Raw genomic sequence first — 17,711 nt, 5'->3', positions numbered from 1 at the left:
ACGGCAAGAACATCCCCATTGGCTGGACTTCAAATTTCTCTATATTTCCTGGATTCACTATTTTAATAGTGTTGTTGTTAGACTTTCTGAGAGTGATCCTAAGCATGTCAGAATCCTATTCAGTGTAGCTTACTTCAGGAAAGCATTGTTAGGCTTGTACTTCTGTCTGATCAGAGGTCACTGCTCTTAACTGCTACACCAAACTGGCTCTAAAGTATATTTAAGCATAATTAAGAATATTTGGAAAACCAACACAGACAACCCACACTGGGATAACTATTCTGCTACCCAAGATGCACAATACCCAAGACGTAGTATGGATCCAGATCGCCCGAATCCTCTTTCAGTATTTCAGAAGAGCCAGCTTGCACCATCTTCAGCATCTTCTGCAGGTCCTTATGCTCACAGCTTGGCAGCCTTGGGCGCTGTCCAAGGTTGATGTCAAACACCACGATGGCATAGCCTGCTGGATCCCTCAGTGGCACTGCAATGTGGTGATTTTCATACACACACACGGTCACCGCCTCTGCACAGTCTATGCACTTGAACAGGTAATCACTAAAACAAAAGAAGGGATCGTGAACAAGGCACTTCCATTTTGCCTGTGCTTGCACTATTGTCAAAAATAATGCTATATCCATACGCAGTTGATGATTTATTCTGGGTGAATAGAGGTACTCAATGGGAATTTTCTTTAAGGAAGCTCCCTAACTTACCCTATTTCAGTATTTCAGAAGTATTTCAGAATACTTCCCAGACAGAGAAACACAACAATCTAGCTGGCTGGATCTTAGCCTTTGCCCTACATCTTATTGCCTAGAAAGATCTGTGAATGCCAGTCTTAGAGGTCCTAGCCTGGTAGTGCCATCTGCAGGCACGAGGCTATGGAACAAGAACTCTTTTCTCTGTAGAATTTAATGAAAAGCAGGGAAGTAAAGCTGCCATGAAGAGATAAGCTTGGGAAGAGTAAAGGGATTAGAAGACGTGTTGATAAATACTCAAGAAACCGAGAATAAAACAGGGTTGCACATACCTGTAAGTGATCTTCTGTGTAGTCAAACCTACAATTTGAGTCTTTGCAGAGCATGCCATGGATAAGGAACTTGCAAGCTATATATAAGAGATTCTAGAAGCTGCCAAGAGTGCTCACCCCCCCCCCACAGAGGGTGACTTCCCACCCAAAGTCACATGATATGAGAGGGGTTAGCAGTCTCCCTCAGTTCTCCTTCCTGCTGCCAGTAGAGGCAAGTCAATCTATTATCAGTGGCCCGCAGCGGGGAAGGAGGGAGGGTTGTGTAACTGCACAGAAGACCACTCAATGAACAACAGTTACAGATAAGTGCAATCCTGTTTTCATCTTTGTGGCTTCTGTGCAGTCACACCAGGGAGACTAGCAAGATCACTAACCCTGAAGGTGGGTGTGGGAAAATACTGCAAAAAATGGATTGAAACCAGGCTGTACCCAAAGAACCTCTCTCCAAGAGTTGACCTCTATGACATAGCAGTAGAACAAAAAAGATAATTGATCATGTAAAAAAAAAAAACCTCCCAAAATGGCCAATGATGGATCTGGAGAGGATGGGAAGGGGAGGGATCCTGGGTAGGCATGTACATAGTTGTGCTTCCCAACCATATTCTGCACAATCACACCACTTCTGGGGTTTCTCAAAGCCTGAAGAATGTTTCAGCGGGTTCTCAACAGCAAAAAAGTTGAGAAAGGCTGCCCTAAAAGCATTTTGACAGCTTAGGTGGGACATTTGTAGCCTTCCAGCCCACCTGAAGATGGTGTCATTTCTGATGAGCACTGGTGCCGGATGGGGGAAGATTTCCATGCACCCCTTCTGGTTAGTAGTCATTACTTTGCGCAAGGTGTAATCATGCATCTGGAAAAGAGAAAAGAATTTGTTGGATGGCCACTTGAGGGGGAGGGACAAGAAAGTAGGAGAACACTTTACTACACCAGAACAAAGTTTGGGTAGACATGTTCGTCTGAAGCAGCAGAACAAAGTTTGGGTCCAGGGGCACCTTTAAGACCAACAAAGTTTTATTCAAGGTATAAGCTTTTGTGTATATGGATTCTTCCACAGATACAATGAAATGCAAGTTACCTATAAGTACAAGAAAGACCAGCATGGCTACCCATCTACTTCACTACATTGTGCCATCTGCCTTGAATTGCAGTGGGAAAGGAGAGCTATAATAACATCAATAAAAATAAATATATTTAGGAAGAGTATAAACTTTTGGAGAAAGCAGGAGGATTAAAAAGGAGCAAAACCAGTTGTGGCGGACAGATGCTGCAGTTAGGTGTTGGGACTGCAGTCCACAGCCATGTCATCCTTGAATTTGGGATGTCTCTGGAATAACAAGCTGTGCAGCAAAATTAAATTGTTTTATGTAACTGTTAGGTGTCATCATGAATAAAATGAATTGTCATAGGTGCCCTCGTGCTAGGGATAAAGAGTAGGAGAGAAAAGAAGGGACTGTTCATTTCCTCTGGCAGGAGTTAGGGGCATCCTGTAAAGCGCTTTTGTTAAAGTTGACCAAGCCATGTTAATTTGCCTGTAGCAGTATAAAAGAACAAGAGGACCTGAAATACTAACAAGGTGGAGCCAGCTTGGTGTAGTGGTTAAGAGTGCAGACATTTAATCTGGCGAGGATTCCGTGCCCCCCCCCCACATGCAGCCAGCTGGATGACGGGCTCGCCACAGCACTGATAAAGCTGTTCTGTCTGAGCAGGAATATCAGGGCTCTCTCAGCCTCACCCCCTCACAGGGTGTCTGTGATGGGGAAAGGGATGGTGAATGTAAGCTGTTTTGAGACTCCTTTATGTATAGAAAAGTGGCATATAAGAACCAACGCTTCTTCTTCTACCCTGACACAAACAGTGTTAGTCTTGAGGGTGCTGCCAAACCCGTGGTTAACATAGGAGTGGTAAGCCTTTCAGTGCTGAGAACATTGTACTTTTAAGTGTTCTATGGGCAAGGAAATTTCAGCAGGTGCATCTTGTTATGACAAGGTGTGATGGATTAGAAAGGTACAGCAGCTCTGATGTCAATCCATTGGGATGGGATTTTTCCTTTAACCAAAATGTCCCTTCCAGAAGAGTTCCATAATGCACCAGTTCCCCCTGCTGACAGCTGCAGGAATAACTTTGTTTTTCAAACAAAGCCCCAAAGTGCTCAAGAGGGCTTTCCACGCGTATTTATTAGCCCTCTGTTTAACATTTTGAGAAGAGGCCTTAAGTTTGCAACGGTGGCCATGTGCTGTTTTGTTTGTCACTAGGTGAGAGATGTCACTTTATGTTGTTCTCAGACCCAAGTGAAAGGTTGACCTGGCTTTGTGTGTGTGGACTGTTAGATGTCCGTGTGTCTTCACTTTCCTGTTGGTTTCTTTATTGGTGGGAGAGATATGCTTGGGGTTGAGTGTTGGTGCCACAATTCATAATGTGTGGAGTAAGGTTGCTAGCTCCCCATCTCATACCACCACTCCGAATACTGGCAGGAGAAAAGTAAAATTAAAAATGGCTGTGGTGCCTATGGCATAATGTCACTTCCAAGGAAAACCTGAAAGACATGTCACACCTCTCTAGGAATGCCCCCACCATGTCCCCAAGCCCCCCAGTCTCTTGCTGGTTGCCTGGAAATCCTCATGTGGAGTACTGGAAGAGATGTTGGTGGGAGATTAGGGGCAGAGAGGCTGGATAAACATCTTCCTGATAATAATGTTAGTAAAGGTGCCTGGTGTGGATGGTAATACAGAGAAACAGGGTGAGAATTTCACCCTGCCAAGCTGTTTAAAGATAATGCGTTTCCCCAAGGGCAGCTTTTCTCAACTTTTTTACAATTTAGAAACCCCTGAAACACTCTTGAGGCTTTGAGAAATCCCAGAAGTGGTCTGATTGAACAGAAGTGGTTTGATTGGTCCTATGGAAGCATAGCTGTGTAGATGCCAACCCAGGGCCCCTCCCCTTCCCACCCCTTCCAGGCCCAACAATGTTCATTGGGGGGGGGCTGACATTACCATATATGACATGACCATATTACCCAATACATGTTCAACAATTAGAAGAAGAACAGTTGGTTCTTAGATGCTGCTTTTCGCTACCCAAAGGAGTCTCAAAGCAGTTTACAATCGCCTTCCCTTTCCTCTCCCCACAACAGGCACCCTGTGAGGGAGGTGATGCTGAGAGAGCCCTGATATTAATGTTCGGTCAGAACAGTTTTCTCAGTGCTGTGCCCAAGGTCAACCAGCTGGCTGCATGTGTGGGAGGAGCGGGGAATCAAACCCAGCTCGCCAGATTAGAAGTCCGCACTCCTAACCACTACACCAAGCTGGCTCTCTTTAAAAGTTAATTCCTATCCATTCAGGAAACACTTCCAGGGCTGCCAAGAAACCCCAGGGTTTCATGAAACTCTGGTTGAGAAAGCCTGCTGTAGGGTGACCTGGGCTCTGCAGAACAAAGCCAAAACTTCTCATCCTCTCTTCCCTGTAAGTCCTGGTGAGCACTAAGAATGCTCCAGGAGACACAGAATGTTGACAGCTGCTGGGAGTGTTAAAGGAGAAACAAGGGGGGGGGCAGGTCTGCTGAAGCCCCTGGAAGCATAAAGAATCATGAAGGGGGAGATTTGCAGGTGAGATTTCCAAACAGCTCCCACCTTCACATCATTTCTTGCACTCTCAGCTTGTATTAAATGATAATTTCCCAATTGTTGGGAATCATAGAGTTGGAAGGGACTTCCAGGCAAAATGCAAGAAATTTACAACTACCTGCTCACTACAGTGACTCCAATTCCATGCCCCTCCCCTCCCCCCAGAATCTGTGGCCAGTCTTGTCTGGAGGAAATTCGCCTCCCAAACCCAAAGTGGTGATTGCCATTTCCCTGGGCATGCAACAAAGGGCCACAAGAGTATACGGACACAATCTCTTCTGCCCCCCCCCCCATTACAATCTGCCTAAGTTCACAGAATCAGTGTTTCTGTGAGGTGGTTATCTGTGAGATGATTCTCTACATACATTATTTCAGGCGGTATTTACCCTGTCTTTGCCAGGTTCCATGAAGTATGCAGTGATGGCTTGGAGGCTCGGTGCTCTGGTGGACAGCCATTCCACGGCAGTGACTGTCATTTGCTTGATACTGTCCTGGGTGCGGATGTGGTGGTAGGCTAAGCTGAATGCCTTGGCTACCCCCTGACGAAAGACGTGTTCATTTGGAAATAAAGAGGAGCACAATTTAATAGCTGGAAAGTTGTGAGAATGATTATAAAACTCCAGCTTTCTGTAAGTCAAGCGCTTAGGCCGCTGCAAACAAACTAGTGTCCCATTGTGAGGTCCCCGCCCAGAGGTCGTGGCTGTCCCCTTTAAATGCCTTGCAGCTTTTTTGCTGCCCCCACCTGATAGAAACGGATTTCGTGGGGCACAAAGATGGCTTGATCATTCTGGTCACGGAGGGTGTCCAATCCAAGAATGCCAAAGACCCTTCTTCGGACATCCTCAAGTGGGAGAACTAAGAAAGAGCCCTTCCTCTCCTGCTCAGGACGGTCGCAGTTCCAGAAGTGGATATTTCCATGCAGCTGAACTCTGGGGACATGGATGGGCTTGTCATCTAATGCTGCCGCAAAGCTAAAAAGGCAAAAAAGGGGAGAGGGGAGGAGAGACATCCATGAGAAAACTGGACCTTTTTGAGTGGCCTGAAGGAGCAACCTTCTAAGCAAAATCAGTCAGATCAGAATCCGTCGTCAGTACTCCAACATGGAGTGTTTGAAATCCTTGCTTCGTATTTCTTCTACAGGAAGGTGAGGGCCTTTCCGCATGCCATAAATTTAGCATGACACTTACCCCCAAAAAACACTACATTTCAGGTGCTCCGCATGATGTTGCCAACCTTCTACGGGCCAGCAAACTTCACGCTAAATCGGCATTTTAAAGCACAAATTGTTGAATCCCAAAAAGTGGATTCACCAATCTAAAAAATGTTTTTCCCCAGCAGACAACCACTACACTATACGCCAAAGAAATGTATTTCCACCTCCAATGTCCCCGCCTCTCTCTCCCTTCTCCCGGGGGTGGGATTTTTTTAAAGCGAACTGCCTGTAGCAACTAATAGGCGTACAACTATACAAGCAAAGATCACAAATAATTTTTCCCCAAAGTTGTCACACAAAGCATGCCTCTCTAAATTTCCTCCCCCACAATCAGGAACGAGATTAATTTTTAAAGATTCAAGACCCGTGATTCCATAAGGGTGGCGTTATAAAATGCCTCTTGTGGCGCAGAGTGGTAAGGCAGCTGTCTGAAAGCTTTGCCCATGAGGCTGGGAGTTCGATCCCAGCAGCCGGCTCAAGGTTGACTCAGCCTTCCATCCTTCCGAGGTCGGTAAAATGAGTACCCAGCTTGCTGGGGGGTAAACGGTAATGACTGGGGAAGGCACTGGCAAACCACCCCGTATTGAGTCTGCCATGAAAACGCTAGAGGGCGTCACCCCAAGGGTCAGACATGACTCGGTGCTTGCACAGGGGATACCTTTACCTTTACCTTTATAAAATGCACTATGATTAGATGCATAGGCGTTTAAACGGAGAACTATTAATTGTAAAAAAAAATTGTAAAAAAAAAACCCAGTTCAGTTAAGTCTGGGAGGAGGGAAGAGGAATGAGGATGGGGGACACACAGAGGACACTCTGTCCACACAGAGGACAAAAACAAAGTCTGCGGCAGTCACCAAAATAGGTAATAATGGAAGGTTTCAAACCTCAGAGAGAAATGTCATGTCCCTGCTTGGATCTGTTTTCCTGAGGAAGCAACTGAAACGTATCAAGCAGGGAAAGGAAGAGGCTCAGATGCAGTTTCCTGACCTGACTCCTTTCATATCCATGTAAAGTTTCTGGTTAAGGACATATGGAGCATCATCTTCTGTGCAGGCCACATAGTGCAGGAGAACATCTCCCCGCTCCGGAAGGAGAATGTTGTATTCCAAGAGGGCAATGGAGGCACTGATTTTCTTGCTGTCTCCGTGGGCATCCGCATCCTGGAGACCAAAAGCAGACGCATCAACCGGCTATTTGGACAGAGATGCTAGACACTTATGGCTGCACCCCAGTCTGTCTCATGGGGTTTAAACCAATTCATCAGCATGCCCGTCCCACTAATCTTTGTTGTGTTAATGTATCTGCAGATCGAAGGTGGGGTGTCAACATCTGTGGCAAGCAGAAGAAAAATAAGAGTTGATTCTTATATGCCGCTTTTCTCTACCTGAAGGAGTCTCTTCCCCTTCCTCACCCCACAACAGAACCCCTGTGAAGGAGGTGAGGCCGAGAGAGCCCTGATATTACTGAAGAAGAAGAGGAGTTGGTTCTTATATGCTGCTTTTCTCTACCCGAAGGAGTCTCAAAGTGGCATACATTCGCCTTCCCTTTCTTCTCCCCTCAACAGACCCCTTGTGAGGGAGGTGAGGTTGAGAGAGCAGGAGGAGAATGTCTGACCCAGTACTCTTGTCTCCTAATAGCAGCCACGAAAAAAAGGACGGTTCAAAATGAGTACAACAACAGAAAAGGATAGGTTCTTTTTTCTGTTGTCCTAATAGCAGCCAGCCAAATGTCACTGGATGCCCACAGAAAGGTGATGAGCATAAGTTTGTTTTCCTTCAGCATCTGGCTTTGTACACTTGTCCAACCCTTTTTCCAAATTAAAAATCCCCCCAAATTATTCTGTCTGTGGCCAAAACTACTAACCCGAGAAAGAGCCTTGAAGACAGCTTGGTACACGGGATCGATGCTCCCCCCGTTGGTCTTGGCCGTGTGCAGGATCGTATGCAGCCACTTCCGCCGAGCCGAGCCCTTCAGCCGCTCGACATGACTCTTCTCCACGGACGTCATGAGAAATTCCACGATGTTATCCAAGACATCATCTTCGTTGCCGGTGAACTCAGAGATGACCAGATCGATGTAGGTTTGGAAGTCTTTCTGCGAGAGCTTCACCACTCCACTGGGATGCCACAGGGGCATGGGGAGCTGCAGTTTAGCTACACAGGGAGGCAGAAAACAAAAGTGGAGTCAGACAGACAAGCAACTAGGACAATTGGGCTTGTCAGATGTTTTATGTTTTGGTGCACACAGCCAACAAATGTCGATGTCATTGGGGAGGGCTCAAAAAGCCAACATTAGGGGCTGTGATGCGAAAAATTCCTTGTGCGGAAATTGTATGGGTATAAGTTTTTGTGTGCATGCAGACTTCTTCAGATAGATTCAGGTGGGTGGCCATGATGGTCTGAAGCAAGAGACCGTGGAAGCTTATACACAGAATTAAACTCTATTGGCCTTAAATTTGCCATAGATATTACTGAACCCTTTGGACCAGGCTTCCTCAGCCAGAGTTTTGTGAAACCCTGAGGTCTCTTGACAGCCCTGAAAGAGTGTCCTCAATGGGAGTGTGTTAATTCATTATAATATATTTTTAAAATTTGTTAAACATTTATTGGGTGGTATAGAATCATAGAATCATAGAGTTGGAAGGGGCCATACAGGCCATCTAGTCCAACCCCCTGCTCAACGCAGGACCAGCCCTAAGCATCCTAAAGCATCCAAGAAAAGTGTGTATCCAACCTTTGCTTGAAGACTGCCAGTGAGGGGGAGCTCACCACCTCCTTAGGCAGCCTATTCCACTGCTGAATTACTCTGACTGTGAAATTTTTTTCCTTATATCTAGCCTATATCGTTGTACTTGAAGTTTAAACCCATTACTGCTCTCCTCTGCAGCCAACAGAAACAGCATCCTGCCCTCCTCCAAGTGACAACCTTTCAAATACTTAAAGAGGGCTATCATGTCCCCTCTCAACCTCCTTTTCTCCAGGCTGAACATTCCCAAGTCCCTCAACCTATCTTCATAGGGCTTGGTCCCTTGGCCCCAGAACATCTTTGTCGCTCTCCTCTGTACCCTTTCAATTTTATCTACATCCATATATGACCATATATGATCATGTTGAACCCGCCCCCTCTCCCAAATGGCCAATAATGGGCCTGGAAGGTGAGGGACTCCAGGTGAGCATGTACAGAGCTACGCTTCCCAACCATGTTCTCCATAATTGTGCCATTTCTAGGGATTCTCAAAGCTTGAAGAATGTTTCAGGGGTTCTCCACAGCAAAAATGTTGAGAAAGGCTGCTCCGAGTCCGGACCAATGGCCTGATTTGTTGTATACTTCTGCACACAAGGGGGAGCCCTACTACATATTTTCAGATCTTTTTCCTTTAAAAGTTCCCTAACATATAATGATAGTAGTGACAGCAACAATAGAGAGGACAGAAAAAGGATCAGCAGAAATACCCCACACACCTCTTTCACAAGTTCTCTTCTGAGAATGACTGGGTTTTCCTTTTGGACTCCGCACAATGATGATTTGTGGGCATCTTGAGAACAGAAAGTGTCTAGGTATTCCACACAAAGTTCCCAGGCAATTGATACAGAACAGATGCAAGTGAGGCATCTGCCCTTAATGGGGGATTTGTCTGTCAACAATGACATTCATGTGATAATGGGGAAACCTTTGAAAAAAACAAAGGCTGTCAGCCACAGACAAAAGTCCTCTTGCTGGGGTGAAGGGCTAATCCCAAAGGAAGTCCTAGCGGTCCAACGAAGTCTCAAACAAGAAGAAAAAAGGACAGACACTTGCCATGCAACCAATAAAAGTTCTGAAAGTGGTCAGCGTTTCCCTCACCTTTCTCCAGGGCCTCCTTCTCCATCCCTTCCTTAAAGGTATTAAGGACCTCATCCACCTCTTTCATGTCAAGGTATCCGGAGCATTCGTTATCCCACTTCTCAAAGAGGGCAGTCAAAAGGAGCTGCTGGCGGGCCAGTGAAGCATCGTGATGAATCTGAAAGAGGGAGAGGTGAGAAGGAACTGAACACTGAGGTTTTTAGGGACTGGGTTACTGAGTTCCCAACAGAAATAATACAGTTGGTTAAAACACGGGAGGTGTATGTAGGCAGGTGGCTGCTGAAGCAATGGAGGGGGTGAGGGTGAACTCAACAGAGGCATGAGGGTTCTGCACAAAAACATGACTGTCCTGAAGCAGCACCCCTAGTCATTCTCTCTCTCCCCCCCCTTACACACACAAACACACAGAGAACAAATCTGGGGGAGTTTGGTATTCTCAGGTTTTCAGGTTGCTCCACACACACACAGAAACACACACTTGCAAACATTAGGAAAAGTTGTTAATCTGTTTTGTCACTGCAGCCCCTGTTGGATCCATGGGTTCGAAAGAAGCCAGGACACCGGGAGTTCAATCGGCATTTTATTGTGACCTCAGCATGATGGTAAAGTGTCAAAACTGAACCAACCCCCCCCTCGGGGAAAAAAAACTTATATACAATTACAGATAAAAGGATCTCCCATGAGGTCCCTTCCAACTCTATTACTCTATGGTTCCCCGCCAGTGCGTGCTGTTGGTCAGTTGCACTTCAAACTCACTGGATCCTGCAGTTGGGATCTAGCACGTGTAATAAAACATGAAAATTTGAACACTGCAATTAGTAAGGTAGCTTGAGAACAAGTACTTAGAAAGCCTATATATATATATATTATATAATATATATATATACTTAGAAAGCCTATATATATATATATATATATATATTATATAATATATATATAATTTATTTATTTTTAGTCATCATCAATTTGGTGTTTTGCAACGATTCTGCATTTTTTTAAAAACGAAATAGTTATTAAGTGATGTGCATGGTTTATTTGAGTTCAAACATTATTTTGTTTCAAGTACTTCAATGAAAAAATAATAATTTGAAATGTTTACATGCTGGATTTCCCCTCCAAAGTTCCAGCAATTTGTTTTTGTTTTGCATCTGTGGATTGATTTTCCCCGTCCTTTCTGCCTTTGATCCACCCAGTTTCTGTCCTCCGTGTTTGTGTGTAAACGAGAGAGAGATTTTGTTTTAATCAATTGAAAGGCTGCAATCCTTTGCCTAAGAGAGATGCCAAGGCTATAGTTGCCCGGCTCAGAACCTGCATATTTACCCTTTCCATCAGGCTGATTTTTTCTCTCTCCAGCAGCACGTAGCCTTGCTTCATAAACTTCACCAGCTTCTTCAGGTCTGATAAAGAAACTTCCTCACCGATAAATGTCTCCATGACCTGCACGAACTGTGGCACGTTGAAGGAATACTTATCAAAGGCACTTGTGGAAGAAGGGGGCCCACGGCTCTGAATGTCTATCATGTTCATGCGCAAGCCTTGAATTGGGGGGGGGGGGGAGAGGAACAAAGCATGTTGTGTCATAAGCACAGGAGAGTGTTTTAGGCCCTGACAAGTGACCAAGAATAAGGGGAGGAGCAGAACCTCCCTGGCTTCAACCCGAGCCAGGACCTTTTCAGGTGGCAGAAGATCACCTGGTGGACCGAGCTGCTGGGAGACCTGAGGACCCTGATGGAGTTCTTCTGCCAGGCCTTTGGTTGAGGCCAGGGCTAAGAACAACAGGGAACCTTCTCAGGCTATGCTGCTGCTGCTGCTACCACTACCACTACCATTACTGCTACCGCTACCACTATTATTATTATTGTTATTATTATTGTTATTGTTATTATTATTTTCTTAGATTTTAATACCACCCTCCCATATGGCTCAGGGCAGTTTACATGGAACATTATGGGAAACATTGAACATTAAAGATATAAACAACAGTTATTACATAACACACCATGAACAGTTTCAATAATGGATGTCAATTAACAATGACTACAACTGGTCCAATTGAAGAATATCAGTAGGAACAACTTTAACAGAAACCGTAGGGAGTTCGGAATCATTCAGGTCAGAGAGGGTGTGTCTTGAGGGGGGACCCACGGATGTTGTTGGGTTGGGTTAGTTTCAGTCGAATGACTGGTGGAGGAGCTCCCAGTAATTAATTAATTGATAACCATATGCTTAGTGTCGACAAAGGAAAGAATTCTAAGGAATTATCTCCCTTGATTACTGTTTCCAGATTGATGTTCCTCCGAACACTGCAGTAGCTATGCCCTGGGTCAGAGCTTCCCAACCAAGGCCCCTCTCAATGGTACTGCAGCGTGGGGATTTTCAAAATGGCAGCTGGGGAGAGCCCGCCCACTCTGTTTCTGGCTCCAAGTGAAGAGGAAAGAAAAATGATTTTAAAAAAATGTCTACCCTTATTTGGGCAGTTTGACCCGCCCTCTCCCAAAGTGGCCAGTGATAGGCCCGTAAAGGTTGGGATGGGAAGGGGCCCTGACCATTTAAACCTTTGCCAGCCAAGGCTATCTGGATTGGGGTGGGAGTGGCAGGGATGCGTGGCCAGGTGATACCACTTCCTGGTACATCAAAGCCTGAAAAAGTTGAAAAAGGCTGGCTTAGGCAATAGATAAATAGAGAAGCATGTGATCCCTTGCAAGATGCTTTGTAGGCCTGTGTTGCTGCATCAAAGCCCCTTTCCCAGAATACCCACAGCTGCTGTTTTTGCAATCTAAGTCACCAAAGTAGAGGGCCCATAAGCATGAACGTGCATAAAGCAGGGGTGGGGGAGAAGAAAGATGGATAGAAAAACAATGGGCAGAAAGGTGGCTGATGTCATCGAGACTTGGATGCTCAGGTTTCTGACCCTATGGGATTTCTCATGAGAATCCTCAACCAATTGTCCTCATACTTGATTTGAGGTCCTGTCTCTTTGGCTGCTGTGCTATCCAGCTGTGGGGAAAATAGTGGAGGAGGGGAAGAATGGGCTTTACAGTTCTAAAGGAAGTGTGGAAAGGGGTGGCAGGCAACCCAGCAAAAGCACAGAACGGTTTAAGCATATTGAACTACTAAATTATGCCCAGAATATTGTAAGGCTTCCCATAAATACACAAGGCCACTCTTTCCATTGGGGTGTATCGGGGATCCTGCTGCCATCATTGTTTTCCATTAACAGGAGTGCAGTTAAGTTCCAAGCTGCTCCCCCAATGAATATAGCAATCCTGTCTTACATGCAATTCAATCTCACGTGAATGCAAACAAATCCTAATTGCTGACTTTGGAACCCGGGCAATTTCATTATGTTGTATGTTAATTTGCCCCCTCCCTCCATCTATAAGTCTGAGCTGATTCCTTTCATTCCATGATATTGTATCAGAGGAAGTGTGCATACACACGAAAGCTCATACCTTGAATAAAACCTGGTTGGCCTTATAGGTGTCACTGAACTCTAAATTTGTTCTATCTTACTCCAATCGTTCTGACAAGATGAGGACTAAAAACAAGCCGTCAGCACAGTGCTCTGACCTGCACATGAAGGCAGCCTTTCCATCATAGAAATGAATTGCAGGAACGTTCCTGCAAATAGCCATACTGAAAAAAAGCCTCTTGGGTTTATGGTACTGCGAAGAAATCCTGTACCTGGAAACCTGGTGTTTTCGATATTCCAATCCTCCCGGACTTCCTTGCCATAGTCAGTGTAATTGAAGGTCAAGTCAGCAGTCTCAAGGTCACCTGTTGGGGGGGGGGGACACGAACAAAAGAAACTGCTCAGTAGATGGTGTATATGCCCTGCTTCAGCAGACTTGTGAACTACAGCAGCTGGAGGCTCAAGAATGCAAAGGGGTGCCATCACCTGACCATGACTGTCCGTATATCAGCTGAGGCGCCATTTCAAATGACTTGCTGGGTTTCCACGAGGACTCTGAGAACAATCCTGAAAAGAGAAACCATCCGTGAACAGGAAGGTACCAAGAACCCGCCATTGTTCTCCATGAAGCCCAAGGAGTAGGAGCCGCTCACAGAGATGAGTTTTTGTTTCATTTTGTTTTAAATAAGAATCTAGCCACAATCAGATTATTCTTATAGGGCTTGTTCATGGCACACAGTGAATAGTAGATGAATAGTAAGTACTATATGAATTTTAAGTGATTTTCAAAAAGTTTGTAAATTTTTAAAAAACGCATCTCATATGCGCTAGATTTGTTTTTAGTTTTGTGCTCATTAAATGTGCATTTTATTAAACATTTTTGTTCTTTTTTCCCTTCCCTTTCAGCAGTTTCTCTAGTGTTGTTTCCATTATCTGAAGGAATGTATTATATGCCTTGAGCCTATGTATTGTACAATTTAGGCACACAGATCTATGCCTAACCACTGAAGAAACAGGTGAAGACCTGTCAGCTGTGATAACGTAGAAGAAAAAGTCTCCAGCTGGTGATGGCGAAGGGATTTAATGTTCAAAACAATATCACAATGTTCAAAACAATTTCAAAATGAATTCCCAGGTATGGTCCATTTTTGATATCTTCATCAGTGAGTTCTCAGTATTGTAATAACTCAGTCTTCTCTAATAATGTCTTCATGATTGTTGGAAATAACTTAGTCTCTTCTAATGTCTTGGGCAGGGGTAGTCAAACTGTGGCCCTCCAGATGTCCATGGACTACAGTTCCCAGGAGCGAATGCTGGCAGGGGCTCCTGGGAATTGTAGTCCATGGACATCTGGAGGGCCACAGTTTGACTACCCCTGGTCTTTGGGATTGGGTATATCCACATTTGTAGGGGCCTACTAAACTAACATCACTCTATAGCAGTGACCTGGTCTAGGCTATTGGATCCTTGTTTAAATCAATCCTTGTCAAATTGATTTTGCATCTGAGGCTAATACTGAGTCCTTTTAGTGTTTTTAACATGCATTTAAAATAATACATGTATTTGCATATTATTATAATATTTCCAATTCTTTTTGTAAAATATTTAAAACACCTGGTTGCACATTTATATTTAACTTTTTGGGTTCCTTGACATGGTGAAGACAGCCTGCTGAGATTCTCATCTGCCTTTAGGATCTAGAGCAGAGGTAGTCAAACTGTGGCCGTCCAGATGCCCATGGACTACAATTCCCAGGAGCCCCTGCAAATGCTGGCAGGGGCTCATGGGAATTGTAGTCCATGGACATCTGAAGGGCTGCAGTTTGACTACCCCTGATCTAGAGGTTCTGAATCAGGCTTTCTCAACCCTGGGGTTTCTTGACAGCCCTAGAAGGGTTTCCTGTATGGGTGAGAGTTAATTATTTTTTAATATATTTTTAAAATTTGTTAAACGTGGTTAAATTTGGGTGATACGATCATATATGATCGTGTTGGACACCCCCCCCCAATGGCCAATGATGGACCTGGAGGGGGTGGGAAGGGAGGGGCCTCGGGTGGGTATATACACAGCTATGTTTCCCAACTATATTCTGTGTAATGGCGCCATTTCTGGGGTCTCTCAGTGTTAAAAAAGTTGATAAAGCCTGCTCTGAATGGAGGCACTCCTAGCTCCTTCCAGATGAGTGAACTTGTTTGGCTCTTGAATCTTTCACCCCGCCCCTTACAAAGGGCACAAGTTCAAACTGAAACAAGTTTGGCAGGTTCAGCATGTCACACCTGAACATGCCTCTTAAACTGATTCCAGTATTGATATTATGGGCTGCCCGGGCTTCAGAAACAACCCAAGTAGCTACCTGGGGCACCCGGGGCCAGAAGCAGGACCCAGAGAGGCCACCATGTGCCATGCCACTGCTATGCCCCCAAGATCCCTTGCAGTATCAAGCCTTATGGTCCTCTGTTCTCCAGGCTGTAACTACAGGGAGCACTGGCAGAAGTAAGAGGTTTTCATAGATCCAGCTTACAGACCCAGCACTTGGCTACACAAGCCTTACCTGAGACTTGGCTTTCTGTGATAGCTTGTGCCAGTGGCTCACTAGTTCCTGCAGTTGGCTGATCTTCTGTACTCTCCTCCATGTGCTCATGACCCCCTTCTGCACCAACATCCTTATCAGGCACTGTGGTCTCCTCTCCCGGGCTTGACGCTGGCTCAGCTGTGCTTGTCTTTGCAGCAAGATCAGGTTCCTCTGAGCTCATCTGTTTGTCAGAGCTCAGATCATGTTCCTTTGATGCCTGTTCTAGCATCACTGCGGCTTCACTTTCTGATGTAGCGGCAGGACCTTTTGGCTTCACGTTCCCATCGTCCTCCCATGTGTCCAAGCCCAACTTCATGGCTCCAATAAAAGAATCTTCAGTGGCAGCTGATGGTCTAGCAACCGTGGTTGGATCTTGTTCCTTCTGGCCTTCTGCAGCCTGTTCTTCTAAACTAGCGGTTGGATCTTTTTCCCTCTGGCCTTCTGCAGCCTGTTCTTCTAAACCAGCAGTTGGATCCTGTTCCTTCTGGCCTTCTGCAGCCTGTTCTTCTAAAACAACAGTTGGAACTTGTCCCTCCTGGTCTTCTATAGCCTGTTCCTCTAAAACTGTTGCCTGAATAGCATTCATCTCTACTTCTGAAATGACCTGCTGCCCCAGGACAATTTCCTCTTGGCTAATGTCTCTGGGCCCCTCTGTGGTGCCTCCTGTATCAGGTGCGGCCACTGCGTCTTCAGACAGTATATCTTTTAGGATCTGACTGAGGACCATGGCTTTTCCAGAGAGGTCAAGCTGAGAATATTTGGACAGAAGGTTTCGTTGTGACAGCCTCTGCTCATCGTCTTCCATGTCTCCCCAAAACTCTGTGAGTTCTATATCATCCAGTTCAATAACTGGCCCTAATTTGGAGAGAAGGGCAGGCTGTTCACATGCTCTGAAGCTACCTAAATAGAAAATTAACTGAAATACATTGTCTATGTGCCTTGGGAGTGGACGTTCCCCCGGCCTTACCCCGAGGCACTGAAAAGTGTTGAGCGAAGGTGCCAGTGAAAGCAAGGGGTGGAAGGCACAGAGCTGACCCCTGTGACACTGTCTGGCAGGAAGCTTCCCTGAACCGAACAACCCAAGAGGACAGTGGAGGACTAGTTCTTTTGCAAATGTCCTGGCTGAACAGGCATGACCAAGATGCAGGAGCAATTACACTGGCAGAAAGAGCTGCTCCTAAACCAGCAACTATGCTCTGGCATCCAAAGGGATGCACCGTTTCCCGCTTGCAGACATCATTTTAGCAATTCTGCCAGGCCAAACACTGCTGATTCCCAGCAGTTCCCGTCATACTTTGTCCCTCCCGCTTCCTGGGCTTAGATGTCACAGCACCATCTGGGCCTGACACTGGTTCCAAGCATGGACTGTGCACTTACATTGGCCTGGATTGCGGAATCCCTTCCTAACAAGTTCTGGGCAGTTGTTGTAGAAATTCTCCAGTAAAATCAAAACCCGTCGTCGGTCCAAGAGCCCCACCTGGGAAAAAGGAACACAGGCATGCTGGTAAACCCCATGGGATACAGATTAGTTAGTTTCAACTAAAAGTCCCCAAGGTGGTTGACAAGAGAGCGAAATACAATAAAACCAATGGAAAGTTACAAGGATTTAATACACGTGGAGCTTAAAACAGTATTTAAAAATCAACAAAATACAATGGGTTATACCCTATTGGACCAGTGGATAGGATTCTAGTCTTGGTGCGGAGGCTGTGGGTTTTAGCCTGGCTTCTGGCTTCTTAAAATACTTTTGTACGTGAAGGATGTCTGTGGCTCGGTATGTTTGCGTTAGAATAACCTGTCACATTGTCAGTGAGATGGGGCAAACTATGGAATGGGGTGGCCATTTAGGAGAGAGGGTGTCAGAGGAACAATACTTCTCAGGGATTGCCAAGGAGTTTCAAAGGAGGTAATCTCATGGAAACAGATTAATCACATAAAATGTTTGCAGTATAAAGACACACAGGGTTTTTTTTTTCTTAATGGTACTGCTAAAGTAATTTTTATTCATTCTAGACC

General features: G+C 45.3%; 1 protein-coding gene across 3 annotated transcripts in view; it reads right to left on the bottom strand.

Annotated features, from left to right (window-relative positions):
* EFCAB5 (EF-hand calcium binding domain 5) overlaps positions 1 to 17,711 on the bottom strand; it is a 44,648-nt gene that overhangs the window by 3,319 nt on the left and 23,618 nt on the right. For all 3 annotated transcript variants that reach the window (XM_077311294.1, XM_077311295.1, XM_077311296.1), the window contains 12 exons: positions 17,073 to 17,172; positions 15,675 to 16,550; positions 13,610 to 13,690; positions 13,396 to 13,488; positions 11,032 to 11,246; positions 9,712 to 9,868; positions 7,732 to 8,021; positions 6,856 to 7,028; positions 5,395 to 5,623; positions 5,039 to 5,191; positions 1,777 to 1,883; positions 305 to 558 (listed from right to left, as the gene is read on the bottom strand). In XM_077311294.1, coding sequence (XP_077167409.1) covers positions 305 to 558; positions 1,777 to 1,883; positions 5,039 to 5,191; positions 5,395 to 5,623; positions 6,856 to 7,028; positions 7,732 to 8,021; positions 9,712 to 9,868; positions 11,032 to 11,246; positions 13,396 to 13,488; positions 13,610 to 13,690; positions 15,675 to 16,550; positions 17,073 to 17,172 — 2,728 coding nt within the window. The remainder of the gene's footprint in view (positions 1 to 304; positions 559 to 1,776; positions 1,884 to 5,038; positions 5,192 to 5,394; positions 5,624 to 6,855; positions 7,029 to 7,731; positions 8,022 to 9,711; positions 9,869 to 11,031; positions 11,247 to 13,395; positions 13,489 to 13,609; positions 13,691 to 15,674; positions 16,551 to 17,072; positions 17,173 to 17,711) is intronic.

Source organism: Paroedura picta, chromosome 15 (genome assembly GCF_049243985.1).
Source record: "Paroedura picta isolate Pp20150507F chromosome 15, Ppicta_v3.0, whole genome shotgun sequence".
Lineage (NCBI taxonomy): Eukaryota > Metazoa > Chordata > Lepidosauria > Squamata > Gekkonidae > Paroedura > Paroedura picta.
This window is presented reverse-complemented; position numbering and strand designations above follow the sequence as displayed.